This window comes from Neurospora tetraspora, assembly GCF_033439725.1.
Source record: "Neurospora tetraspora strain CBS 560.94 chromosome Unknown B0H65scaffold_3, whole genome shotgun sequence".
NCBI classification, from domain to species: Eukaryota; Fungi; Ascomycota; class Sordariomycetes; order Sordariales; family Sordariaceae; genus Neurospora; species Neurospora tetraspora.
The window spans coordinates 527-26108 of NW_026944385.1; the positions used below are offsets into that span (position 1 = coordinate 527).

Below are 25582 nucleotides of genomic sequence, written 5' to 3' on the forward strand. Positions count from 1 at the left end.
GCCCTATTGTGTAGCTGGAAACAGTGCTGCCAATGAAAGATGTCAATTGTTTGAAGTAGCATCGAAGGAGCCGAGTGGTGGTTCTACTTGTACAGCTTACCACAGTCGGCCAATCATCGTGGTCTTTTACCTGTCATCGGTTCGACCCGATTACACAGTACAGAACCCTGAAGAGCCAAGAACTACCCGTTTTGGCACAGCCGTCGGAGGCCGCTTGGAGCTGAGAGCGGATTTCTTGGTGAAGTAAATCATTATCATCTCAATGGCTGTGTTTCGGGGCTTGGTGATAGTCTCTTGGCATGGAGTTGACTCAACCCTGTCAGTGCAACTGAAACGTTTCCATTACACGCCTGGCGTAGATGCCTACACACTGTAAGTCTATAGGCGTGTGATCAGAAGGAGTTTTGAAGCTATTCTAAGAGAAGATGGGGAACAAGCAACAGCATGACGACGTGATACAATCAGATAATCGGAGTTATGCGCAGAAGAGCTTGTTACTCACATCATGGACAAAGTCGAATGCAGACCGGTGAGTGCACCGAGTCGTATGAGTTGATCTCTAGGCCACTGAGGAGTCCAGGCAGCAGAGTTTCCAACTGGACTTGTGATATGATCAAGTGTTTCCGATATATCATGGAACTCGTCTCTTCGACTTGCTTTCACTTGTTGCTTGTGCTTCGTTCCGCAACAACCAGCCCATGCCGACCGCGATAATTTGCCTTTTCTGCTGGCTTCCACCCACTTCGTTGAAGTAGCTGCTCGTCCTCCAGACGGAAGACCTCGACCTTCAACGGCCGGCAGCACTTGATCATCTCTTTCTCGTTATCGCTTCCGAAACCCCAGAGCGAGAGGTCGCCACCAGGACAAGTGCCTGTGTCAATACCAAGTCAGCAAGAAGTCATGATCGAAGAGCACAACGCCAAGTGGAAAGAGTAGCAAAGGGGAGGGAGCCCTACTCAGCGCCATCAAAACGTCCTGTTCCGCCAAAAACTCCACAAAATCCCCCTTGCTTGCCGGACACGGGCTCATAAAATACCTTCCCTTCTCGTCCAAACCCGTAACCTGGAACAGATTAATAACATCATGCACATCTCCCTCGTTCAACCCATACTCCATCACCGCCCTCGTCAGGTTCGAATGGCAGTGGAAGTCAAACTCTCCGCCACTCAACACGTTATTGATGTACGGATCACACCTCGTCCCCAAGAGGTCATGCACCCTGCCTCCATGCTCGTCTTGTTCATACCAGGACAGCGTGTCAGCGATGATGGTCAGCATGGGCCGCATGAAGGGGAGGTTGGACCAGAGCCGGTCGTAGGTTGAGACGTGCGATGCGTGAAGCTGTTTGGTGCGGGAGGCCCAGAAGCGTTCGCGGGGGTTGTGGAGATTCCAGATGTTGAGGTCGCCAACTTGAGGACCTTCGGGGGTGGATATGCGGATGATGGAGCCGGCGGAGGCAGTCCAGGCACGACCGGAGCGGATAGGAATGGTGAACTCCTCGGTGAGGACGCGAGGAGCTTGTTGGATGGTTGAGTAGAGGTTCTTGTCGACGGAAAGGGGAGATCCGGCTGTAGGCAGGTAGGCGGGGACGGGTTTCGGGATCGGTTTCCGTGCCGCAAGGCGTGCGGCTCCGTCTTGTTCCGGGGTGGTCATGTTTCCGGTCTGTCTCCGAATGGAGACTCGTAGAGAGAGACTTCCGGCGAAGGCTTGGATCAGCGATGGTAGAGGTATACGGGACGAGGAAAGGACGTCACAAGTGGCTGCTGTGGAAGAATGATCGTTGATGAGATGGAGGGTAGAAAGACCGCCGAAGATTCGGAAATTTCCCTGCTGGTAATCGCTGGTACAAATGGCAGGAACTACCGGCTCAACCCCGCACGATATCAGTGGGCCACTTGGCCGTCGGAGCCTATCTGTTAGCCCAAGAGGGGTGTACGACATAATCGAGTCGCAGCGAGTGCGGAAGGAACGACAGTGAGTCTCAAAAAACTGGAAGCAAACCGAAAGGAGGACAAAAGAGGTACTTGTACCAAACTGATCTTTGACTTTTCCGCTTCCCACCAGCATGATTCATACAAGCTATATCCAGACACAAGTACAAACAAGATAACCGCCCTCGACAACGGAACTGAACCCCTATCCTACAGAATCTTTACTCCTGACCCTCGACCCTCGTTACTGTCCTACTCGACGGCACATGTGCGCCATGAAAGCCCAAAGCAATCGCAAATTCTACCTCTGCTCTCCCCATCTCTGTCATCGTCTTCGCATCCAAGCAAAGCAGATAGCTCTTGCCCTTTTCTCCATCCAGCACCAAGCTCAGTAACACCCCATCATCCTCCTCCTCTCCAACCGGCCTCGGAATGAAGATGGCTTCACCGGGTATATGCCCCTTGGGGTTGTCCCAAAAGAGTACCTCCCGTGTATCGGTATCAGTCTTGACGATGGCATCGGTCAGCGTACTGCGGCCTCGGAAGGGCAGGCTGTAGACGTAGCGGTGCTTCTTGGTGGCATAGAGGGGGTTAATGGTTGGGAGTTCACCAGCGTGCGGGGCGGGGATGCGGAAGGCTTCATGGTTCTTGGGGTCTGGGGTGGTGGGCAGCTTGTTAGAGGGTGAGTCGGGGTTGATGGTGAAGTGGTAGCGCGTTAGGTGGGCAAGGGAGTTACGGGCGCGTTGTTCGTCTTCGTAGAACTTCTTGGCTGCGGAGTCTCTGTCGAGGATCACGTCGAGGTAGAGGGAGTGGATGAATTCGTGGGACCCAAAGTCGATGACGTCGCAGTAGAGGCTGATTTCGGAGGAGTCGGGCTGGGAAGAGGGCTCTTCAAAGGCGTTGACAGTGTGGAAGAAGAAACGGCCATCGGTCTCGAAGCGGGCTACTACGCCTTTGCCGTGTTTCCTGTCGATGACGATCCATTGGGTTTTTCGGCTTGGGTCATAGGGCCTGATGGCATCGAGGAGGTTGCGTTCCCAGGGAATCTGTGTGCCGTTGAGGCCAAAGTGTGAGGTCGGGATACAGAGGACGACGAAGCTGGGCGAGAGGAACAAGCTATGGATGTAGGCAGGTGAAACGATGGGGTCGCGGATGGTGGCCAGGATCTCCGTCTTTCCACTGGATGCGTCGACACGGAAGATTCGATAGGTGGGCTTCGGGCCAAGTTCCAGGTTGTAGTTGAAGAGGTCACCTGTCTCAGGGTCCCTTTGGGCATGAGCACAGGACATGGGGCCCTTCAACTCAGGGTGAAGGACGTCTTGGGTCGCCCAGCCGATGGGCTCCAAAGTTTTGGGGTCGATCTGCTTCATGGCGCAGTTGTCGGTGCTGATCCATATCGACTTGGGCAACTCAGGCCTATGTCCCAGGACCTGTGGGTCGTTCTCCGTCACGGCCAGTTTCCCCTTTCCAACGATGTTTCCGGCAGCAGCCTCAAGTCCGGGAGGGTTGACGTGCACGACGACGTTGATGTTGTTATGCCACTTCTCCTCCGGTGACTCCCTCAGTCCCTTGAACGCAGCCATGGCCTTGGAGAACAAACCGAGGCAGGGATCCGCCTTCTGACCGAAGCTATAATACGGCCAGGTTCCCTGCTTCTTGATGACCTCCATCATTTCTTCAGCTTGGCGACGTGACGAGTAGAAGACGTCAACGGACCCTTCTTCGTTCGGGATGATGTCGAAGCGGTGGGTATGAGCCAGCCCATCGAACCAGTGGCTCATCTCGAAGGTGGCGCCGGCGTCCGTGTCGATCTTGTAGAGACCAGGACCGGTGCGGTAGAGGGAGCCGGCAGCCCATGTCGGGATGTTGCCGGTCACGGCGATCTTGATCGGGCCTCGCTCCTCGGTGAGGCCATCGAACTGTTGGAAGGTTAGTGAGATATTCTTGGAGGAAAGACTTGCGAGGAGTATCTGACTTACAGCAGCTTCGTTCGGCCAATCTTCGTATTTGCCGGTCCTTAAACTTTGTAGGCTTGCCTCATGGTCGGCGTGCTCATCGGCTTGTGTCCGGAAGGTGGTCGAGTTCTCCGGCACTGTGCCGTTCACCTCATGAGGACTCATACTGGCCTGGAATATCGAATTTCTCGAGACCGTCAGCTGCTGGATTTTCTGGTAATGTTTTGATCCCTTGTGTGCACGTGGTTAACGAATGAGACAAAGCGAGCCGATTGTGGTGGTGATGCAATCGTGAATTTGCCCGTGGCGGTTTCGGCAGCTAACGCTCCAGTGGGGTCCAGGCGGTATCCGTTAGTAAACAGCCGCTGTCAGGTCAACAACAAGGAGCCGCAAACAAAGATGCAAGATCGGAAATTCTCAACGCAGGTTGACAAAAAGGCATACTTATAACACAGTGGCTATAAGGGAAAACGAATCGTCATCCATATGTCAATCCGAAGAAAGCGACGCATCAGCAAAAACCCTGAAACATGTTGGACATGTTGGTATCTGCAGTGAAGGGACGGAAAGTGGGTGTGCCGCGTTGCCCTGCGGACACTGGGGCACCCACGGATGCCCGGTGAATGGAGACGGCGGGATCCGGATTTGCTCCCGATGAAAGCGACGAATGCGATGGTTGCCGCCAAGCGACGGGTTTAGCGATCGGGAACAGGAATGATAGGCCTCTTGGCCGCCATTTCGACGGCGTCGACAGCGTAACCCCGAGACCGCCCTAGGCGTCCTGTACCGGAACCTGTGACGGGAAAAGTACCCAATTCGACAACTGTAAACGAATGCGAATAGTGACGCGCTGACGGTCACAACTCCGACGGCTGCGCCAATGCGCCTCCAAAAATCTTAAATCCACTTGGACCACTGAGATGAGGATATAAGCGAACTGAGCTTCCCCTGAAGGTGACCGAAACCGAAACAACGGAGATGGGATGGACGCTTCCGCAACCACCTTCTGTTTTTGTAGGTGACGGAAGGGGTCCAGACTTTCAGCGCCTGCGACTGCCCGGTGATAGTGGATTATAACCTCAAAATAGATGCGGATATCAGGAAGTTCGGGAGAGCATGATGAGTACCTGTATTTCCACTTCCCACAAATGTTTGGTGGTGACATGCCTCGAACAAGCAAAAAAAACGGGATGTGGAAAAGGAGAAACAAAACAAGACGCGGAATCACTTCGCCAATCCATGCGCCTCCCTCAACGCCCTAATCGCATCCTCATCATAACTCTTCCTCTGGTCGTTCTCCAACGGCAAGTACATCATCGTATGCACCGCCCCCAGATACCTCTTGATCGTGACTTTATTCCCTCCCTCTACCAATTTCAGCCCATACGCCTCCCCCTCATCCCTCAGGATATCGCACTCCGCCGTCCTGATAAAAGTCGGACACAACCCTTTGAAATTCGGGGCCTTGATCGGCGCTAGCCACCAGTCCGGCGACATTTTCCGGATTTCATCCCGCTTTTCGGGCGGGAAAACGGACTGTCCAAAGTACTTGATGCGGTCCCAGGGGAGGGCAGGTCCATTTGCAAACTCGCGGAAAGAGAGATAGGGGGAGTCGGTAGGGGAGTCGTAGCTGATGCAGTCAGTTGTGGGAGGGACGGAGGCCAAGCACAGCTTGAGCGGGAGACCGGCGTCGCGGGCCATGTGTTGCAAAACGAAGGAGATGTGCCCGCCGGCCGAGATACCGCCTACGGAGATGGAGGAGGGGTCGATGTTGAGGGTGGTAGAGGAGTCGATCACCCAGTTCAAGGCCGCCCATGCATCTTGGAAGGCCTTGCCAAAGATTGTTTCTGTCTTTTGTCAACGAATGCCTTCCGGAAGGAGCGATGGCATCGATTTCTTACCAGGACAGTGACGATAATTCACATCCACAACCACCACACCCGCCTCGCGCATACTCAGACAGAGCTGACCGTCCGTAAAAAGATCCCCAATCACAAACCCACCCCCTGTTCCGTCAACTCTTGGTCAGCATGCATTCAACACCCTTCTTGCGGCTCGTTTTACCCACCATGATGGTTCATATGAACAGGATATGGTCCGTCCCCATGCTTTCTTGGGTCCGGATGATAGACCCTCACAGGAACCGAGGCTCCATCTTCCGACGTGACCTCGTAGTCTGCCACTCGCTCGCACTTGGAGGTATCGATGGCAGTTAGCGCTCGGTACTTCTCAGGATGGGCTCGGAGTTCCTCGATGGAGACATCTCGCGGTCGCTTTGACAGGACGTCCCGGAAGAACTGGACGAAGTCCGGATTCAACTTGGAGAGAACGTGGGGAGGGATAGTGGTGCCGGGATCTTCTTGGCTGGCCATTGTGCTGCTTGGTCTTTTCCTTGTGATGTCCTTGAGACGCGAATCATATGAATATCGTGGACGGAGGACATTACAGGCACCAGCAGTAGATGTTATCTTCAACTCGTTTGTTGATACCCACTCGGAGATAGTGTACCACTTGGCGTAGACTTGGACCGAGGCTTATCGTCAGCCGGGGGGGGGGGAGGGGGGGGGGGGGGCGTGAGGGGAAGTGAGATCAACTGCCGTAAAAGCCGGCTGTTATCCGAAGGCGTGGGGAAGCAAAAGAAGCAAAACCAATTGGATGCTGTACCAGGCTCAAGATCGAAATACGGGAACAAGCAAACTGTGTAGTGTTTCAGTTCCAACTTCCATCGGCAAGTCTGCCAAATCGACTTCGGAATATTCGATCCACGTCCACAATGTTCATCCCTGGTAGTACAGGAAAACACACCGAAATGTCTTAAAGCCAAGTGGAAAGCAACGAGAGAGCACGTAGACGCACTACGTCTACAACGTCATAATGCCAGCATATCTCTCCAGGAACCTGCTAACAGCATCAACAAACCGATCCAGCTCCTCCTTCGGGGTATCCAACATCATGGCAATGGACCCTCTCCTCGTCATCCAAAATGCCCGCTCCAGCATCTCAAACCAAAATAGATCCCTCAAATCCGCCCTCTCCTGGCTCTCCAAAGTTCCATCCTCCCTGAAGTGCAACCCAATCAACGAACCCCTTCCGGTAAACCTCAATCTTGTCCCCTTTGCAACATCGTTCAACCTCTCCCTTAGGTCATCCCCCACCTTATTAAACTCGACACATACTTCCTCCGTAAACACCTCCTTCAGGCCCGCATACCCAGCACACATCGTCATGGTATTGTTGTTGAAAGTGCCAGAGTGGGCCAAACTGCCCTTCACCCTCGGGTCATAGACCGAGTCCATGATCTCCTTCCTTCCTCCAAACGCTCCAAAGCTGAATCCACCACCCAGGTACTTTCCCAGCGTGACCAAGTCCGGGCTCAACCCCAGCTCCTGCCCCAATCCGTTTGGTGCCAACCGGGAAGTCTTTACCTCATCCAGAATAAACAGTGCACTTGCCCTCTTAGCCGCTTCCTGTACCGCCAGCAGGAACCCTTTGCTGCCCGGAAGGCACCCCCCAGCACCTTGCAACCCCTCTACCAACACCGCTGCCAGATTTCCTCCCTTCGCCGTTTCCTCAATCACCCTCTCCGCCTCAGCAGCTGCCTCCTCATCCCCGTACCTCTGCACAACCACAAAATCCCCCTTATCAGCCGTATTCGGCGCCGCCTTACCTCCCCCGAAAGAGAAACAACCACCATGATACCCCCCGTTGAACACTACCACCTTCCTCTTCCCCGTGTAGTGCCTAGCAGCTGCCAGAGCATGGAGATTCGCTTCCGTGCCGGTGTTGGCCATGCGCACGCGCTCGAGCTTGAAGCGTTGACACAAAAGGGAGGCGTAGCGGGCTTCGTAAGTGGTGGTGGAGCCGAGGGAGAGACCGATATCGTCAAAGGTAAAGAGAATGGCGGTACGGATGACGGGGTGAGAATGACCGTAGAGGCCAGCGGAGAGCTCGCCTACAAAGTCAGTGTATCTATGTGGGAAGTGTTAGCGGTGGCTGGTGATGATGGGGATTCAGTCATTCAGATGCCCCGCTGGTAATAGAGGTAACAATTCACTCACTTGTGGCCATCTTCATCCCACACAAAGGTGCCTTTTCCATGCTTCATGCAAAGTGGAAACGGAGAAGTGTGTAACAAGGTGCGGGTGTTGCCGCCTGGCAGCGACTCAACGGCCAGTTCATGTTGTTTCTTGGAGAGGGGATTGTTGGCGACATATCGAGACTGGGCAGCAGCGAGGGCTTCTGCTGCCTCTTGATAGCTGCCGTGAGGGGAAGTAAGAAAGTCGGAGTTGGATGACATCGTTGTAATTGGGTGAAGGTCCAATGTTCAAGTGTTATGGCCCGTCAAACTCCCTGACACGGGACACTACGTCGAGTTTTGGGGGCTTAGGATTTCGTTGCAGGTACACGGGCAGTTGGTGTACCTCTAAATAGTCCCTCTGTCGACCTGAAGAGAGCTCCGTCTTCGGCGAGATTGGAGAGCATCCGATCGGCCCAATCAGGTTACCCCGCTTCATGGTACGGGGGAATTCTTCCCATCAGGCTTCTTATCTCCTTGACTTCAATGTCACCTTGTAACAGCACCATATCATAAGCTACCCAACGGCCATCGACACAGACCCTTTTTGTCAACAGAACCCGCGGTAATAGCGGCATATTTCGTGTTAACAAAGTTTGTCGACGATTCCCTTTAAGCCAAAGACTGGGCATCCGCCTTTTCGCGAAGATGTGGTTGATCCGGTGTTCGCATTTCGCTCTTGTGCGCTTCGACGGCATGATAAGTCGCTACCCTTGGGAGCGGCCCAGATATCTGATTCTATCTCACACATGGGGAGCTGAGGAAGTCGCGTTCTCGGATATGACAAACGTCGAGGCTGCTAAACGGAAGAAGGGCTGGGTCAAGATCGAAGGGATATGTCGGGTGGCGCGGGGGAGGAACGTCGACTATGCTTGGGTTGACACCTGCTGTATCGACAAGAGCAGTAGCGCCGAGTTGACCGAATCCATCAACTCCATGTATGCCTACTACCGCGAAGCCTGGGTCTGTATTGCATTCCTTGAGGACCTTAAGCCAGGCGAGGATTTACCGACCGAAGAGCAACTTGGTCGTTGCAGATGGTTCACCCGTGGCTGGACGCTTCAAGAGCTTATCGCCCCTGAAAAGGTCTGGTTTTATGACACAGACTGGAAATTCCGGTGTGACACCTTGGAAGTGCTGGAAGCCATACAGAGCATCACGAATATCGACAGGCGGGTTCTCGCGTTGGAACGAAGGCCTCTCGATGATATATCAGTCGCACAGAAGATGTCCTGGGCCGCGGGCAGGACCACCACACGTATCGAAGATCGCGCGTACTCGCTCTTGGGCATATTTGGAGTGAACATGCCTCTGATATATGGCGAAGGGCAAGGCGCTTTCCGTCGACTCCAAGAGGCCATTTTACAGCAGATAAACGACTTGTCCATCTTCGCGTGGGAAGAACCATCGCCATCCGATGTCCTATGTGGTGTCCTGGCCCCAAGGCCGGAAGCCTTTTCGGGAGCCGGAACAATAGAGCTGATGGACGACCCAAACGTACCCATTCCTTCGTTCACCGTCACGAACGCCGCGGTAGAGATGTCAACTTTTTTGGGCATTCATTATGGTGGCACAAGTCCAATGATGGTGCCAGAAACGGGCGATCGCTTGTTACACCTTCGTTTCCGGGCCTAACTGTTTCCGAATCGACAACAACCCGCACTTCGCTGGTGTTGTCCGGATAGAGTTCCTCATGCACACCCATGACCCATTGGGCAAGGACTGGAAGGAACGACCGGAAAACAAAGGCGACTATTTCTGGCTTGTTTGTGGTAGATCCCCCAGAGAGGATGGTGAAACCGAGATATGGGCTACCATGTATACGAAAGATATGGTCCAGTCCGGACTACTAATCGACATTGGTGTGTATTGTGGAGGCGATTTCCGCAACCCGCTGGCAATCTCGAACATTGGCAATCGTCTTCGCAATCTCCGATCAGGTTCCGGCTGGGGAGAAACCGTGACGACCAAGCAAACGCTAACCATGGAGATACACACGGAAATCATGGAAGTCTCCTGGTCAACAAGTCGAGAAGCCGATCAGCCTGTGTGGAAGCATTCCATCCAGGTCCATGGAAAGGATGGCCGCTCTCAGGATATTTTCCGCAGCGGTCGGTGATCACAAGCGGACTAAATAGACGAGGTAGAAGGGGGGCATGCTGCGAACGAAGTTTGGGATAGGTAGCCAGTCTTAACGTGTCACCAAGGAGGGGATAATAAGGACTTATAGCATAAGGGAAGTTTACTGGAACCAGATAGGGGACATCGTATTGTTGTACATGGGGTATGCTTGAAGATTCTTCGAACTCCTGCGCGACTGGCCGGGCCCGCTGCTTCCAACTGCGCAACTTCAAAACCACACAACCATCGTGGAGCTCAAAGCTTGAGATGCCGCTGCCTCTCCTGGATGTGAATACCAATCGTAGTGGACCAATGACGAATTCTTGGCTTGATCGCAAATTCGTACTCGGGCAAGCTCACCAACTCCTCCATGAACGGGCCCATCTGGCCCCTATCCGACCTCAAGAAGTGCGTCTCGATGCTGTGAACAACAGCCAGCGAGTCCTCGTTGGCGTACAGACCAGCAAAACGCATCTCCTCTAGCAGGTTGAACACAGCCTCTGCGTCGCCATAGCGGTGCCAATGGATGTGGACCAGGAGGTTGTAAAACGGCGTGCTGGCGCCGAGGACGTAGCTGGCTAAGCCGAGCTCCTTGATGCGTGGGAGGATGTTCAGCGCCAACGGCGAGGAGCGGGAGAACGAAGTGTCCATGAGGCGCAGGCCGTAGAGGAGGTAGGCGGGGTATAGAGGGCCGTAGAGGTGCATGGAGATTCTCTCCTGGCCTGGTTCGAACTCGTAGCCGTACTCGTAGTCTCCATCTTCTTGCACCTCCTTGGTTTTGCGTCCCGTCTTCTTCACAGGCGCCTTGGACACCCCGGACCGGTCGGCGATACCCAGCTTCTTAACCATGGAGAAGACCTCCTCTTCCAGAATGTCCCACAGCTGGAAGTCGGAGGTGGCAGCTCTCATCTTGGACTCGACTCGGGTGCGTTCCTCGCGTCTCATAGCCTCCTCGGCGACTTGCTTGCTGAGGGGATCGGCGGGGAGTTGTTCTTGCGTTTGTTCGGCGGTTCGGGCGTTGTCGAGGATCGACGATCTCCCGGTTCCCTTGTCTGCTTCAAGGATACCGAGGGCCATGCGCGCGGCCTGTCGCAAACTTGGAGGAAAACGCAGGAGGGCGCTGTCACGGTCGACGGCGCGTTGTGTCTGTTCAACGGGTGAAAGGGGGTCGAAGGGGCGCTGGACAGGTCGCCATTCCTTGGTGTAGGCCGCGGCGGCGTCCTGGAGTAGAATCTTGACGGTGTTGTGGGCGGCTTCGGGGTCGGGGTCTTTGACGCTGATCTCCAACGGGTCGTCTTCTGTAGTCTTGTTCTTCTTGACGATGTCCTGAAAGATGGTGTCGAAGGCGTAGCGCTCTGTGGGGGTCAAGGTTGTTTTTTGTCCCTCGCCGAGGTCTTCTGGTTGCCATTTCCGCTTGGGCTTCTCGAATTGTTGACTTGGGAGGTCGAAGGGGATAGGATCTCTGCTGAGCATCGATGGGGCTACTCTTCGGACACGAGATGGAGGTGAGCGAGAATCAAGGTTGGACTCGGATCTGTAATAGGCGCGAAGGGCTGTTGTCTTGAGACCAGTGCGGGACAGGCGTTGGATCGTCCTAGTCTGGTAGAGGAAGGGAAGCATGGTTGTCGACGACATGGTGGCGGTGGTCCGGTTTCACCGGGTTAGGATATAGCGATTGTGGTCTCTTATTATATGTTTCTCGACGTTGTTGCAGATGTTCGTGTCCAGCACGGGGGTAGCACCTTGCGATTCGCGATTGTGGTGGTCGGCAGCAAAGGTAGGGAAGAATGGAGATAGATGGAGACGAGGCAGGAAAACGCCAAAGTCAAAAGTTCAGATTCAAAATTTCGGAATCGATCAAAGATTGCCTGCCGGGACCTACCCCACCAAAGACCCTTGCTGTCCAGACTGCAGGGGACTGCTAGCATTAACTCCGCAAAATTACAGGGCTGTTCGTTAGTGCACTAGACGCTAAAAGGCCTTCCCGCGTCCAACAGCGATTGCGTGTCCCGTGATTTCGTGCGCCGATTTGTTTCTCATGCGTCGACGCGACCCGGTGGCGCGCCTCCAGTTTAGTTTTTTAATTGATTTCCATTGTTGATTGCGACCATCTGTTGCACTTTACCACATTCGCGTTGCTGCCTGGCCTACCCGTGCGTAAACTCTTGAATAAAGATAGCGTCTGGTGTCTGTCTCTTGTTTTAGACCCTTTTTGTCATCCTCCATTGTCTTCACCAAACCGTCCTCCTCGTGTTCTATCGGCCGTTGCATTTTCCCGAGTCCCAAGATGCCTCCCAAGAAGGAACCCGTTATGAGCGCGTTCGAGCGCAAGCGCCTCGAGAACATTGCCAACAACAATGCCATCCTAAGCGGCATCAGTACCACGGCAGACAAGATTATCCCGAAGCCTGCGCCTCCCAAGCCCAAACGCGCCAGCACGCCCCGAGTCAAGCGCGAACCTGTCAAAAAGGAACCGGCCCGTCCCACGCGCCAGAGCAGTCGCCTCGCCGGCCTCGAAGCGGATTCCGAAGTTCTCAAGCGCAAACTAGATGTTGAAGCCGAGGCGGAAGCAGCAAAGGCCAAGGCCAAGAAGATGCGCGTCAGTGGTGATTTGAACCTCGGCGACATCACGGTCGAGGGTCGCAAGTGGGAAAGTAGTGCCGACGGCCTAGCGCTGTTGAAGGGTCTTGGTGTTCGAGGGGCGCAACCTGGTGTGAGGACGTTTACAGACGACGATGTCAAAGATACCAAGGATAAGGGGTTAAAGGACTTGCGGTTGCGCATGAGCGGACTCAAGTTGTACGAGAAGTGGGCAGTTAATGGTACGTCTCCCCAAATACTGTCCCAACTACGATGCAAGTTTCACTAACAAGTTTGTTGCAACAGATATCAAACTCGTTCCCCAGCGCATCTACTCCATGTGCTTCCACCCCACCGAAGAAAAGCCCATAATCTTCGCTGGCGACAAAGAAGGCGCCATGGGCGTGTTCGACGCTTCTCAACCCGCGCCCGAAATCGACGACGACGATGAAGATGCCGAATACCCAGACCCCATCATATCCGCCTTCAAAACCCACTCCCGTACAATCACCTCCTTCCACTTCTCCCCTACCGACTCCAATGCCATCTACTCTGCCTCGTACGACTCTTCGATTCGCAAATTGGACCTAGACAAGGGCATCTCAACCGAGGTCTTTGCCCCGTCCTCTTCGTCTGACGACCTCCCCATCTCCGCCATCGACATCCCGACTACCGACCCGAACACCATCATCTTCTCGACCTTGCAAGGCTCCCTGGGCCGACAAGACCAGCGCACCAAACCTTCCTCGGCCGAAATTTGGGGCTTAACCGACCAAAAGATTGGCGGTTTCTCCCTGCATCCTCAGCACCCTCACCTCGTCGCGACCGCCTCGCTCGACCGCACCCTCAAGATCTGGGACCTACGCAAGATCAGTGGCAAGGGGGACCTCCGCCACCCTGCCCTCCTAGGGGAGCATGAATCCCGTCTTTCTGTTTCGCATGCGTCTTGGTCTTCCTCGGGACACATCGCCACTTCTTCGTACGACGACCGCATCAAGATCTACAGCTTCCCCTCTGCTGGCGAGTGGAAAGCCGGGCACGACATAGCCGCAAAGGAAATGCAACCGACGGTTCAGATACCGCATAACAACCAGACGGGAAGATGGGTGACGATTTTGAAGCCGCAGTGGCAAAGGAACCCACAGGATGGGTGGCAGAAGTTTGTAATTGGAAACATGAATCGGTTCGTGGACGTTTATGCGGAGGACGGAGAGCAGTTGGCGCAGCTGGGAGGCGATGGGATCACGGCGGTGCCGGCGGTTGCACACTTTCATCCGACTAAGGACTGGGTGGCCGGCGGAACGGCGAGTGGGAAGTTGTGTTTGTGGATGTAGTGGTGGTGATGCTTATGTTTTTTGGGTAGCTGGGTGTTGTTAGTGTTGTTTTTGGATGTTTGTTGTACTTGGTGTTCTGCGATGATACCATGTTTGGATGACTTGATGGCGGCGTCGATAGACTCGAAACTATAACCGAGTGTTTGGATTTCGGCTTACCATGGCATTTATTGCAATGATCTCAATGCGAAGGGATTATATGCTCCTGAATGATTATTTGTTTTGCTCAAGCTGGGTTGGACAGTTCATTTGAAGCCACCGATGTCTTGCTTGGTGTCACGCGAGTGGTAAACATGATTGGTAGCGCAATTACTCGGCCGGTGAGATCTCAGGTGTACCTGAATAAGAGGTCTCCAGGTCCCTTGTGCTTGGTGAAGTCCCGCGAATGTGAGTGGTCATGGACTGTTCCCAAGTCTCTTGTTCCAACCAAGTAGCCCAGGGACTCGGGATCACATGCAAATAATAAATACGATGGGTGGGTCGCAATGAAGATGCACAACAGTGTTGCCGACCTCTCAATTTAACGTCGCCAGCAACACACAAGAGAGCGGGTCTCCCAGATAGCAAGCCCATATTCTAGCAGAAACTAGATGCTTTCAGTTGGGTTTGGGTGTCAATTGGTCGCCTCGAAACAAGCCTCCAATGAAGCCAAACCCAGGATCGGTATGATGCTCCGGCAGGGACAACAGGCCTTCTGACGATAATGGTTGCAACCACAAGACATGACAACACCAGACTATGTGCCACTCACTTGGTCATATCAGGTATTGTAGCAGCAGACCTTCAATAGACTTACGTCTCACAACATGGCTTTGGGTGTTGTAACGTCTTACTACAATGGTGTTGGCTTGCACCTTGTTGGCCAGCCTGTTGCTAACCTGTTGACCGGACCTCGTTGGGTTGTCATCCAGGGAGTGGGAGAGATAAGCTTGTCGCTTTTGGATCATAGGCAGGTAGGTTTGGATCTTTTGCGCAGCCTGGTAATCGTCGGTTTTCTCGGGGTTCACGAATGGCCGACTCGAACTCGGAAAGATGAAAAAGCAAGTCTCCCATGGTGTCATCTGTCACCCGTCCAGAGCAGGTGATGCCAGAAGGAGACATTCCAGCATCCGGTGATACACAATGTCTGTTAGAGTTCTCCAAGAGTTGGAGGCGGCGCACTATCGCTGGAAAGAAGCCAGGGTGACTATCAAGGTACCCATCCGTATCTTATCGCTCTCTAGATGACCCACTTTTCTGGAGCCTTCCCCGGCTTGAGTTGGCTCCCCTGAACAACGTCAGGCAGTGGGGCTCCACCAGACACCTTCCTGGCCAGCTGCTGCTCGGGCTCCTGTTCTCGACCGCCCGCCCTCCCGCCTCGCTCATTCTCCCAGTCGTTGTTCAGTTCCTTTCATCACTTCTTTGGACATTTGATAGAGCGATACGCCGAGCGCCTGTAGACATCGGCACTCCCACGCGCAACCGAGTACCGCGACAAGAAGTACCGGCCCATATCAGAGTCGAGGTTGCACTGCCTGGCAGTCTGCCTCCCGTCTCTGCCTATCCAGTCAGGCTTCAGACCGTGTGCTGCTGATTGTGACCGACACGATTCAGGTTGTTAGTGGCTGGCACAATCATAGTCGTCCAGAGCGGCATGAACAACCAGAGATCAACAAGCACTCTAACACTGGAGACGACGGGAGCCTAACCACCTCCGTTGTTATTGTTGTTGTTGACTCGACTCGATCTTTCTCTTTGGTTTGGTTGGCTTCACCGGGTTCGAAACATCCCTCCGACCACCTATCCATTCGCTCATCGAAACCACCCATCTACCAACCTACCTAGATACCCTCGTCACCTTTCCCAAGCCCGCTCCCATCTCGTCAGTCGGGCGTCGGCTATCCTAATCTGCACCAGACAGCCCCGGCCGTGTTGTGTTGCCGCTTACAACTGTCTCTTCGCTTGTTTGTCTGATTGTATGTAGGGTACCTACCTCTGCCTGGTCTACTCACTCCGCTGCCTGCCTGCCTGCAGTCCACTTCTTCCTGTGCTTTGCGGACGTCCACTTATGCTTACCTCTTCTTCTTCCTCAGTTCTACGAGTCAGGCTATCCCCATTATTACGACGCCTAATCATCCATTTCACTCTTGATCCTCCTAGACTAATCCGCAATGGCGTCTTCCCAACCAACGTCATCGGGCCCAATACTCGATTCCCTTCCGAATTCGAATTCCCAGTCACAGTCAAACACCGAACCCTCCTCGTCGCAACCTCGTGCGAACCCGTCTGAAGCACAAGCCCAAGCCGGCCCTGGTCCTGCACGTCAAGCTGCACTTACGAAGCGCCCAAGTCACCGAGAGGCGGCCCAGCGCATGTCCAGGAAATTGCAAAGGTTACGCGGCGACAGTAACCAGCCACACTCTCCCACTATGGAGCTCCCCGACCGCCTGAAAGACACTGGGAAAGAAGAGGACAATGAGGAGGATGTCTTGCAGCCCCAGGGCGGAATGTTCATGAACATGAACCAGAGCATATTTGGTCTAATCGCTGCTGCTGGAAGCACTGTAGATTTCCACGACCGATTTGAAGGCCAAAGTTCAGAAGACGAAGATGATGTGCCGAATCACATGGCCATGACCATTGCTGGCCCGGGCATTAAAGGCACAGCACGCAATCGCGAAACTGTCGGCACCGGAAAGTCGTTAAGCCAGATTGTTGTCTTCAACAAGCCACCTGCAAGTGCCACAGCAGATGCAGGACCAAGCAACACCCACCGCCGACGGCTTTCTGGACACAAGCTTCTACAATCGGTTCCCGGTCTCTCTCGGCTCTCAAGTTCCCACAAGTCCAAAAAGTCAAAACAGCACAAGGGCACAGCGATGGCGGATAACAAGATCGAAGAAGAAGAAGATCCCGACCCATCTTCTCCTCTTCCCCCACCAAACGAAGACGAAAACAAGGCTCCCGGCCTTGCGCCACCAATAGAGATCGTCCGAGCAGAAGGGAACGGGGCGCCTCTCATGAGCAGAATGCTCGAGGCACGGGCCGAAATGGCAGCCCGACCCAGTTTTGATCTTGACAGATTGTCGGGAGAACATCGTCGTGATGACGCCGGCGGAACTGGACAGCTGGCCAAAAAATTGAAGGATATCTTCGAGTTTGACACCGCCGAGGAGGTGATTGAAGAGTACCCTTGCTGGCTGCTACAACATGTTCTCCTCCAGGGCTACATGTACATCACGGCGAACCATATCGCCTTCTATGCGCACCTACCCAAAAAGGCCGTAAGTCGTTGTTCAACCATCAAACGGGCGAATGCCAGTCGCTAACGTTGTCTGTAACAGCACGAGATCGCAAAGTCCGGGTACCTGTCGAAAAGCGGCAAACGAAATCCCAAGTACAACCGCTATTGGTTCCGTCTAAAGGGAGATATCCTCTCCTACTATCAGGACCCCAAGGATCACTACTTTCCCGCGGGCCAGATCGACTTGCGATACGGCATTTCGGCCAGCGTCAACGACAAGGAGAAAGAAGGCAACTACTTCTCCGTCACCACGCACCATCGAACATACCACTTCAAGGCCGACAGCGCTCAAAGTGCAAAGGAATGGGTTAAGAGCCTACAACGAGTCATCTTCCGCTCGCACAATGATGGAGACAGCGTCAAGATTTCCATTCCTATCAAGAATATTCTTGACATCGAGGAAACCCAGATGGTGGAGTTTGCAGATACTTGCAAGATTCGCGTCATCGACAATGATGAGACGTATGCTATCGACGAGGTAAGACACCAGTGTCTGGTCTCTCGTTTGTGCACATGCTAACAAGTACCAGTACTTCTTTTCCTTCTTCAGCTTTGGCAAGAAGGCCATCCAGGTTCTCAAGGTCCTCGTAGAGGATTCCTCGCCGGAAGATTCTGGGGCGAACGACGCCCCTAAGGGAATGGGAGGAGACGGGGCGAATGGTGACAATCTCGGCAGCCCACCAACTCGCACGTTCACCGAAGGAGTCAAAGCTACACTTTCCCCGGTCTCGCCCATCCAGATCGCCTCCCCCAGTTCTCGTGCTAGCGGTGATTACTTCAGGAGCAGCTTCGATGCCACTCGACCTTTCAGTCGACGGAGTTTCGACGCCAGCCCAGGCACCGCAGGTTACCCAGGATCACCTCCCCGCAGCCTTCATGGCGACGGCCGGAGATCGTTTAGCAAACCCCGCCACGAGCCACATGCGAGTACCGATTCGTACGCCCAGAGCTTCGACGACCCTAGTCAGGCGAGTCTATCGGCCTTGGTGACCTCTGGAAGCAGCGAGGATCAATCGGCCAGCCAGATTCTAAGAGGAAGCGATGTTTTTCACAGCCCAATTTTCCGTAGGTCGGCATCGGCTACGCGCGCGGCAACAGAGGGTGAAGGGGTCGCGGCACCGCCGATTGTGCGTCAACACACCGCGGGCTTGGTCCGGCTTCAAGGACTTCATCATGCAGCAACCACGGGCCAGATTGGTGACCACACGGCAGAAGCAGAAGGTGGTCCATCAACACCCACGCTGCAAAGCATCGCGACGATGGGCAATTACCCATTGCAGAGGGCCAACGCATTTATGGGCTACTTGGACCGGCAGTCTAGGCGCATGAGCAACCTTCTAGCGACAGAGTCTATGGGATACGTCGAGAAGGTATCTGGTATGTGGAAGGGTGGCAAGAAGCACTACGATCAACCTGCTCTGGGAAGGACCGAAGAGGAGGATGTCGAGGATGACCCCGAGGAGAGAGCTCTGTCCGAAGCCCGTTTCCAGGCGCACTTTGCGTTGCCGGAGACGGAGAGGTTGCAGGCTGCGTACTTTGGGTTCATCGTCAGGGTTTTGCCGCTTTATGGCAAGATTTATATCAGCAACCGCCACTTCTGCTTCCGCAGTTTGCTACCTGGCACCCGGACGAAGCTCATCCTGCCTTTGAAGGATATTGAGACCGTCGACAAAGAAAAGGGGTTCCGGTTCGGGTACTCTGGCTTGGTCGTTGTCATCCGTGGCCATGAGGAGATCTTCTTTGAGTTTGCCAAGGCGGAGAACCGGGATGATTGTGCTATTACGATCATCCAGAGCTTGGATGCAGCGAGATACCTGGCCGAGTCGCAAGAGGCGGAGGAAGCACAAGCAGCGGAAGCTGAGAGGGATGCACTCAACCAGGCAAGAAACGAAGAATTCCCTGATCACGAAATCGAGCTTCCTCGACAGGCATCTGGGGTATCTGATGCCCCAACGATATTGTTCGATGACCCCAAGGCTTCGTTCCTAAACTTCAAGCCCAGCGAGCCCATGCGCATCACCTGTTTGACCATCGGGTCGCGCGGGGACGTCCAGCCTTACATCGCGCTCTGCAAGAGGCTACTCGAAGAAGGCCACCACCCTAAGATCGTCACACACCGGGAGTTCAAAGACTGGATCGAAAGCCACGGGATCGAATTCGGTCCCGTTGAGGGTGACCCTTCCGAACTCATGCGCATCTGCATCGAAAACGGCACGTTCACCTACGCCTTCCTGCGCGAAGCCAACTCCAAGTTCCGCGGCTGGCTCGACGAGCTGCTCACCTCGGCCTGGGAAGCCTGCCAAGGTAGCGACCTGCTCATCGAGTCCCCCTCCGCCATGGCAGGCATCCACATCGCCGAAGCGCTTGGGATTCCCTACTTCCGCGCCTTTACCATGCCGTGGACCCGCACGCGCGCCTATCCTCATGCCTTCATAATGCCGGGGCAGAAGATGGGCGGCGCGTATAATTACATTACCTACGTCATGTTCGATAATGTATTCTGGAAGGCTACCGCGCATCAGGTAAATCGGTGGAGGAACAAGTACCTCGGTTTGCCCAACACGAGCCTCGAGAAGTTGCAGCCGAACAAGGTTCCCTTCCTCTACAACTTTTCCCCGTCTGTGGTACCTCCTCCCATCGATTACAGCGATTGGATCCGCGTCACTGGGTACTGGTTCCTCGACGAAGGAGGCGACAAGTGGCAGCCGCCCAAGGAGTTGACGGATTTCATTGCCAAGGCAAGGGCAGACGAGAAGAAGCTGGTTTATATCGGATTTGGAAGCATTATTGTTTCGGATCCGGCCAAGATGACGCAGGAGATTATTGACGCCGTCTTGAGAGCCGACGTTCGCTGCATTCTCTCGAAAGGTTGGTCCGACCGCTCAGCAGCAGTCGACGGCGTTGAGAAGCCGAATGTGGCAGACCCAACTCTCCCTCCAGAAATCATACAGATCCAGTCCGCCCCACACGACTGGCTGTTCCAACAAGTCGATGCCGCTGCGCACCACGGCGGCTCCGGGACTACTGGCGCCAGCTTGCGGGCTGGTATCCCGACTATCATTCGCCCCTTCTTCGGCGATCAGTTCTTCTTTGCGGGAAGAGTCGAGGATCTTGGGGTCGGGATATATCTGAAGAAGTGGGGAGTCCAGAGCTTTGCGAGGGCGCTGTGGGAAGCGACGCATAGTAGCAGAATGCAGACGAGGGCCGAGGTACTGGGAGGCCAAATCCGCGCTGAGAACGGTGTGGATACCGCTATCCAGGCCATCTATCGCGACTTGGACTACGCCAGGAACTTGATCACCTTGAAGAGGCAGAAGCATCAGTCGAGGAGGAATAGCGTTGCTACGCCCACACCTGGCGCCAAGCCCAACGCTCCTGCGGATGACCAAGATCAGGAAGCCGAAGAGGACGACATTGACGCGGACGATGAAGAGGAAGAGAGCTGGACCTTTGTTGGAGGGAACGAGGATGATATGACAGGGTCGATGTCCATGTCGAGAAGTGATCTGTTGAGTCAGACTGTTGCAAATTTGAGGGGTGTGAAAGTCGGGAAGGAACCAACTTTGGGAAGCCGGGTGTTGAGTCCTCCGCCTACTAGCCCGGGCGCTAAGAGGGGAACAGGCGGCGTGAAGTATGTTTAGAGAACGCCCGGGTGGTGATTGGGTTGGGATAGTCGCTATGGATCACGGGACATAGCTGGGATGTCTCCTTGGTGTTTGCTTTCCTATTAATCTTTCAAGAAGGACGACTAACGGACAGAGGCATTGGCTCGTGCCACGGCTGGCGTGCTGGAGTAATGGTACAAGGCACTGGAAGATTTCACTCTTCACGGTGGCCATGATTGGATTGGTACTACACGGTTGTTTTCATAACACCGCTTGGATGGAGGACTTCTTGCTCACTTCTCCTACTTTGGATTATACTTCTTACAGGCACTCGCACTCCTAGAATACGGTAGTAGGAATGGGTTTTACTTGGTTATCCTATCAATAATAGATATTATTCGTTAATGAAACACACCATACACCTAACCTTGGTGACTTTTCTCCTTCCTCACTCGCAGCATTGTGCCAATTCCGGGTTCAAGCCGCAGGCGTTGAGGTCGCAAAAGCCAAGTGAACGGACACAAAGATGGTCGTGGTTTGTTCAAGATAAAGAACATTTACACATAAAGAAGAAACGCCACGTTTCCGAACCGAGAAGTTATCACACGGGACCTTTTCGACGAGATGTCGGGGTCAGCTTGAACACCATACGCTGACCTTTTCTTGTTGTCAGATTCTTCAAGATGATACCTGGAGGACTTATGATCCGAAAGGTCTTGAAGTGATGAGGACTGCCACTATCCACGAGTAAGACGCCCTCACGCCACAGCACGTCCGTGTATCAACCCCGCAAACGGTCTCCTCAGTCAATGCCTTGCTATGTATCTGTACCTCTACATCCCGCGACACTGATCAGAGAAGCACAGATGGGACAAGGGAGTTGGAGAAATTCCCCAAAACCAGCCCCCAGAGGTACAAAAGGGAAAGCTCCCCCACCTTCAAGAGAGCCTCGAGTTTCATTGCTTCACTCAAGTCAAGCTCGCCCGACTGGACACACGCAATACACGCACAGAACTCTCGACCAAGACATCCCGTGGCACAGGGTTACGGGCACATTACATCACTTGTTAGTCACTTGCTCTAGATGATTTATCAGATTGAAGATGATCGTTTCTTACATTGAATGGCAGGTTGACTCAATATCGGATTGCAGCCTAGAATTTCATCCAGTTCCAAGTCAACGCTGTGGTTGTTGTACAGGTACATCGAGAACAGTACCTTTGAGAGCTTTGACCACCCATTCCGCCCCACAAGTGCCGCAAAGCTTCCTGCGCTAGACCGTATCAAGACATATTCCCCACTCTGAATCTGCAGCTTCAGAGGTCCAGTTCCAGGTCGATCGTCCAGTGGTCACACTACTAAACTTCAGCGTTCCATCTTCAGTTCAGACAAAGTCGGGTCGCGATTCGCCGCGAAGAACAAAACATCACCGGCGCCATACGACAACCCACCACCAAACCCTTCAATAACACCGAAAACTGCACGCGCTTGTTGCGCGATGGGTTTACTCGTCCGACCAGACACTCATCTACTTTTATCTCCTCAGGGAGCCCCGCTGTAAGTGGATGGACAATGAGCGATTCTCGGTGGCGCGTCACCTTGCCATGGATGCGCCGGATGAATTGATGCTAACAACCACTCGTCCTAGTTGAGTTACGAGTTACCGCCTTCACACAATCCTCCGACCGACCACTTGGACCGATACCAAGATTCGCGACAATGGTCAAAACAATCCAGCTGGGCAGCCGGCTCCGGTACCCCATCACAATCACCAAGCTCTACAAAGAACCCAGCCAGCCCATCAAGAAGAAGGAAGCGCTCTTCCAGTACTCGTTCAAATGGACGCGCACCGTCGGCGACACCATCCGCGGCGAGACATGGGAAAAGGAAGAAACCACCTACGCCGACTGGAGTTCGCCCTCGGACGGCGAGCTCAAATCATGGAAGATCCGGGTCGGCCAAGAAATCCTCAGGGATCAAGATTGCATGGTAGTCAAGGAGTCGTGCTCCCATGATGTCCAATTCGGCGGTCTCTGCGCCATCTGTGGCAAGGACATGACCGAGGTCAACTGGGCCGCCGAGTCCCGCGACATGGACCGCGCCCCCATCAACATGGTGCACGACCAGACACATCTCACCGTCAGCGAGACGCAAGCCCAAAAGACCGAGAACGCCCTCCAGCGCCGTCTGCTCCAGCACCGCAAGCTAAGCTTGGTCGTCGATCTGGACCAGACCATCATTCACGCTTGCATCGACCCGACCGTTGGCGAGTGGCAGAAGGACCCGTCCAACCCCAACTACCCGTCCGTACGTAATGTCAAGTCCTTCCAGCTTGACGATGGCCCCCGCGGCGTCGCCAACAACTGCTGGTACTACATCAAGATGCGGCCAGGCCTCGAGGACTTTCTCAAGAAGATCTCGACCATGTACGAGCTCCACGTCTACACCATGGGCACTCGTGCCTACGCCCAGAATGTGGCACGCATCGTCGACCCCGACAAGAAGCTGTTCGGCAACCGGGTCATCAGCCGTGACGAGAACGGCAACATGTACGCCAAGAGTCTGCAGCGGTTGTTCCCCGTCAGCACCAAGATGGTGGTGATCATTGATGATCGAGCCGACGTGTGGCCGCGCAATAGGCCCAATCTGATCAAGGTCTCGCCGTATGACTTCTTTAAGGGAATCGGTGATATCAACTCTGGATTTCTGCCGAAGCAGCAGGGTCTGCTTACTCCGAGTGCGGCGACCACTAATGGTGGTTTGGCGCGCATCGCGCCAGCGCCATCTCCCGACAAGGAGGACAGCACCACGGAAGAGCCGCCGCTGGAGAAAGCCCTCGAAGAGCAAGAGAAGACGCTAGAGAAGCAGATCAAAGACAGGCCCCTGCAGGCGCTGCAGGAGCAGCAAGATAAACAAGACGAAGAGGCCGAGAGGGCATCCGCCACCCCAGAAAACGGCAACACCGAGTCCACCACTCCTCCACCCCCTTACCACCGGCACCAGGTTCTGCAAGACGACGACCGGGAACTCGCCTTCCTCGAGGACCACCTCACAGCCCTCCACAAATCCTTTTTCCAAGCTTATGAGCAGAACCGCCTTTCCCAACCCTCGTCCTCCCCATCCTCGCTCGACACTCAATCCATCCCGGACGTAGGCTCCATCCTCACCACGCTTAAATCTCAAGCGCTCAGCGGATGTAAAATTGTCCTCTCCGGAATCGTTCCGATAGGGATGGACGTCTACCGCTCCGAGATCGGGCTGCAAGTTGCCAGCTTTGGAGCCGAGTTGCGCAGCTCCGTGACACGAGACGTGACGCATTTGGTAGTTAGTTCCCAGAGGCCACGGACAAAGAAGGTCAGACAGGCGATACGCTTCCTGCCCAAAATCAAGATCGTCAACCAGGACTGGCTGGCAGCGTGTTTCTCAGAGTGGAGGGTGGTGGAGGAGGGGCCTTACCTCATCGAAGGATTGGAGGATGCGCAAAAGAAGTTGAACGAGAAGGTTCAGGATGCCGAGGCGACAGAGACGGTTAGCGATGCCGATGATACGGACACGCCGCCGGGGAAAAAGAGGATTCTGCGGTTGAAGTCGCCGCCGAGGGTCCGCTTCGCCACCGCCGCTACCAACGAGGACGAGGACGAGGACGACTCAGATTCGGGTGGAGACGATGAAGACGAGGATGAGGATATGGATGAGGAGCTCGAGGCGTTGAAGCCCGTGGATGAAGATGGGCAATTAAGCCCTATTGATGGGTTGAAGACGTTCAATTGGGGTAGCGCGGATGAAGAGTTGGCGGAATTCCTTGAATCTGGTTCGGACGACGACGACGAGGAGGAGGACGGCAAGGATGATGATGATGGTGAAGATAACGACAACGCAGACGATGACGGAGATGTCCAGGCAACAGCAAATACTAGTACAACAACCTCGTCATACGAACAAGTACTAGCCGCCCCCACAAAACGCAAAGCAGACGACGAGGAAGAAGAAGAAAGTAACAAACGCCGGAAATCCCTCGTCGGTCCCGGTCCCTCCTTGCTAAGAAACGAGCTGAAAGATGAGGACGTTGAGGCTACAAGTGCCGCCGTGGCCGAGGCTGCCGAGGCCGCTGCCGCTGCTGCTGCCGAGGTGGAAGCGCAAGCGGCCCAGGATGCTCAGGATGCGGATGACCTGGACAAGGAATTCGAGGAGCTGGATGAGGAGGCCTTGGAGGCGGATTTCCTGGCGATGGATGATGGGGATGGGGACGAGGTACAAGGGCAACAAGTGAACGGGGATGGAAATGGGAATGGAGGCGTCAGTGAGAATGGCTAGGAGCCGGTCGGGATTGACAGATCTGAAATTGATACAAGAGTTGATAATCATAGGAATACGTACAGCATGTGTATTGTTCTGTAAGGTGTCAACCTGTAGTTACTTGATCAGTGTGGAAGGTGTAAATGAGGCCAGGTTGTGGTGTGCATTCATCAGGCGTTATGTAGCATCTATCGCTTGCACTCATGATTTGGATCTTCTGTTGCTATTGAATGTGCCCGTTGGTGATCCCGAGGCTTGATTCTCGCTGGTGATGAACTTGAGGTATTACGCTAACATCCGGGAGTGCACCAAGCATTGTTATCTGTTAGCGAGCTATTGCCTTACGTAATCACTCAACCAAGCAGCCGCCGTCCCCTCCCAAGCTCCAGGCTCGTAGAGCTC

At 54.2% G+C, this 25582-nt stretch overlaps 9 protein-coding genes across 9 annotated transcripts; 4 read left to right on the top strand and 5 right to left on the bottom strand.

Moving 5' to 3' along the window:
* Nucleotides 1-256: 256 nt before the first annotated feature.
* B0H65DRAFT_460085 (uncharacterized protein) lies at nucleotides 257-1889 on the bottom strand. The gene is made up of 2 exons (XM_062826510.1): nucleotides 957-1889; nucleotides 257-871 (listed from the first exon to the last, which is right to left on the bottom strand). Exons 1-2 carry the CDS (start codon nucleotides 1651-1653, stop codon nucleotides 660-662), a joined length of 909 nt encoding a protein of 302 aa, XP_062682389.1. The 5' UTR covers nucleotides 1654-1889; the 3' UTR covers nucleotides 257-659.
* Nucleotides 1890-2152: 263 nt separating this feature from the next.
* Nucleotides 2153-4051, bottom strand: B0H65DRAFT_507438 (carotenoid oxygenase; the record flags this gene model as incomplete). Its single annotated transcript, XM_062828138.1, has 2 exons — nucleotides 2153-3850; nucleotides 3911-4051. 2 exons carry the CDS (start codon nucleotides 4049-4051, stop codon nucleotides 2153-2155), a joined length of 1839 nt encoding a protein of 612 aa, XP_062682390.1.
* A 1059-nt stretch (nucleotides 4052-5110) lies between these two features.
* Nucleotides 5111-6258, bottom strand: B0H65DRAFT_547149 (Alpha/Beta hydrolase protein; the record flags this gene model as incomplete). The annotated part of the gene is made up of 3 exons (XM_062829493.1): nucleotides 5111-5733; nucleotides 5788-5892; nucleotides 5955-6258. 3 exons carry the CDS (start codon nucleotides 6256-6258, stop codon nucleotides 5111-5113), a joined length of 1032 nt encoding a protein of 343 aa, XP_062682391.1.
* A 489-nt stretch (nucleotides 6259-6747) lies between these two features.
* B0H65DRAFT_422494 (pyridoxal phosphate-dependent transferase) lies at nucleotides 6748-8183 on the bottom strand (the record flags this gene model as incomplete). Its single annotated transcript, XM_062824406.1, has 2 exons — nucleotides 6748-7855; nucleotides 7945-8183. 2 exons carry the CDS (start codon nucleotides 8181-8183, stop codon nucleotides 6748-6750), a joined length of 1347 nt encoding a protein of 448 aa, XP_062682392.1.
* Nucleotides 8184-8297: 114 nt separating this feature from the next.
* Nucleotides 8298-9682, top strand: B0H65DRAFT_146165 (heterokaryon incompatibility protein-domain-containing protein). The gene has a single exon (XM_062821005.1). It carries the CDS (start codon nucleotides 8610-8612, stop codon nucleotides 9594-9596), a length of 987 nt encoding a protein of 328 aa, XP_062682393.1. The 5' UTR covers nucleotides 8298-8609; the 3' UTR covers nucleotides 9597-9682.
* Nucleotides 9683-10239: 557 nt separating this feature from the next.
* B0H65DRAFT_146173 (uncharacterized protein) lies at nucleotides 10240-12103 on the bottom strand. Its single transcript, XM_062821007.1, has one exon. It carries the CDS (start codon nucleotides 11715-11717, stop codon nucleotides 10338-10340), a length of 1380 nt encoding a protein of 459 aa, XP_062682394.1. The 5' UTR covers nucleotides 11718-12103; the 3' UTR covers nucleotides 10240-10337.
* Nucleotide 12104: 1 nt separating this feature from the next.
* On the top strand, nucleotides 12105-14151 carry B0H65DRAFT_146168 (WD repeat-containing protein NCU09302/NCU11420). Its single transcript, XM_062821006.1, has 2 exons — nucleotides 12105-12904; nucleotides 12969-14151. The coding sequence occupies exons 1-2, from the start codon at nucleotides 12370-12372 to the stop codon at nucleotides 13994-13996; spliced, it is 1563 nt and encodes a 520-aa protein (XP_062682395.1). The 5' UTR covers nucleotides 12105-12369; the 3' UTR covers nucleotides 13997-14151.
* Nucleotides 14152-15858: 1707 nt separating this feature from the next.
* Nucleotides 15859-20941, top strand: B0H65DRAFT_146221 (sterol 3-beta-glucosyltransferase). The gene is made up of 3 exons (XM_062821008.1): nucleotides 15859-17259; nucleotides 17320-17757; nucleotides 17810-20941. Exons 1-3 carry the CDS (start codon nucleotides 16147-16149, stop codon nucleotides 20918-20920), a joined length of 4662 nt encoding a protein of 1553 aa, XP_062682396.1. The 5' UTR covers nucleotides 15859-16146; the 3' UTR covers nucleotides 20921-20941.
* A 1301-nt stretch (nucleotides 20942-22242) lies between these two features.
* Nucleotides 22243-25242, top strand: B0H65DRAFT_146224 (uncharacterized protein). Its single transcript, XM_062821009.1, has 2 exons — nucleotides 22243-22441; nucleotides 22533-25242. The coding sequence occupies exon 2, from the start codon at nucleotides 22604-22606 to the stop codon at nucleotides 25196-25198; it is 2595 nt and encodes an 864-aa protein (XP_062682397.1). The 5' UTR covers nucleotides 22243-22441; nucleotides 22533-22603; the 3' UTR covers nucleotides 25199-25242.
* The last annotated feature ends 340 nt before the right edge of the window (nucleotides 25243-25582 follow it).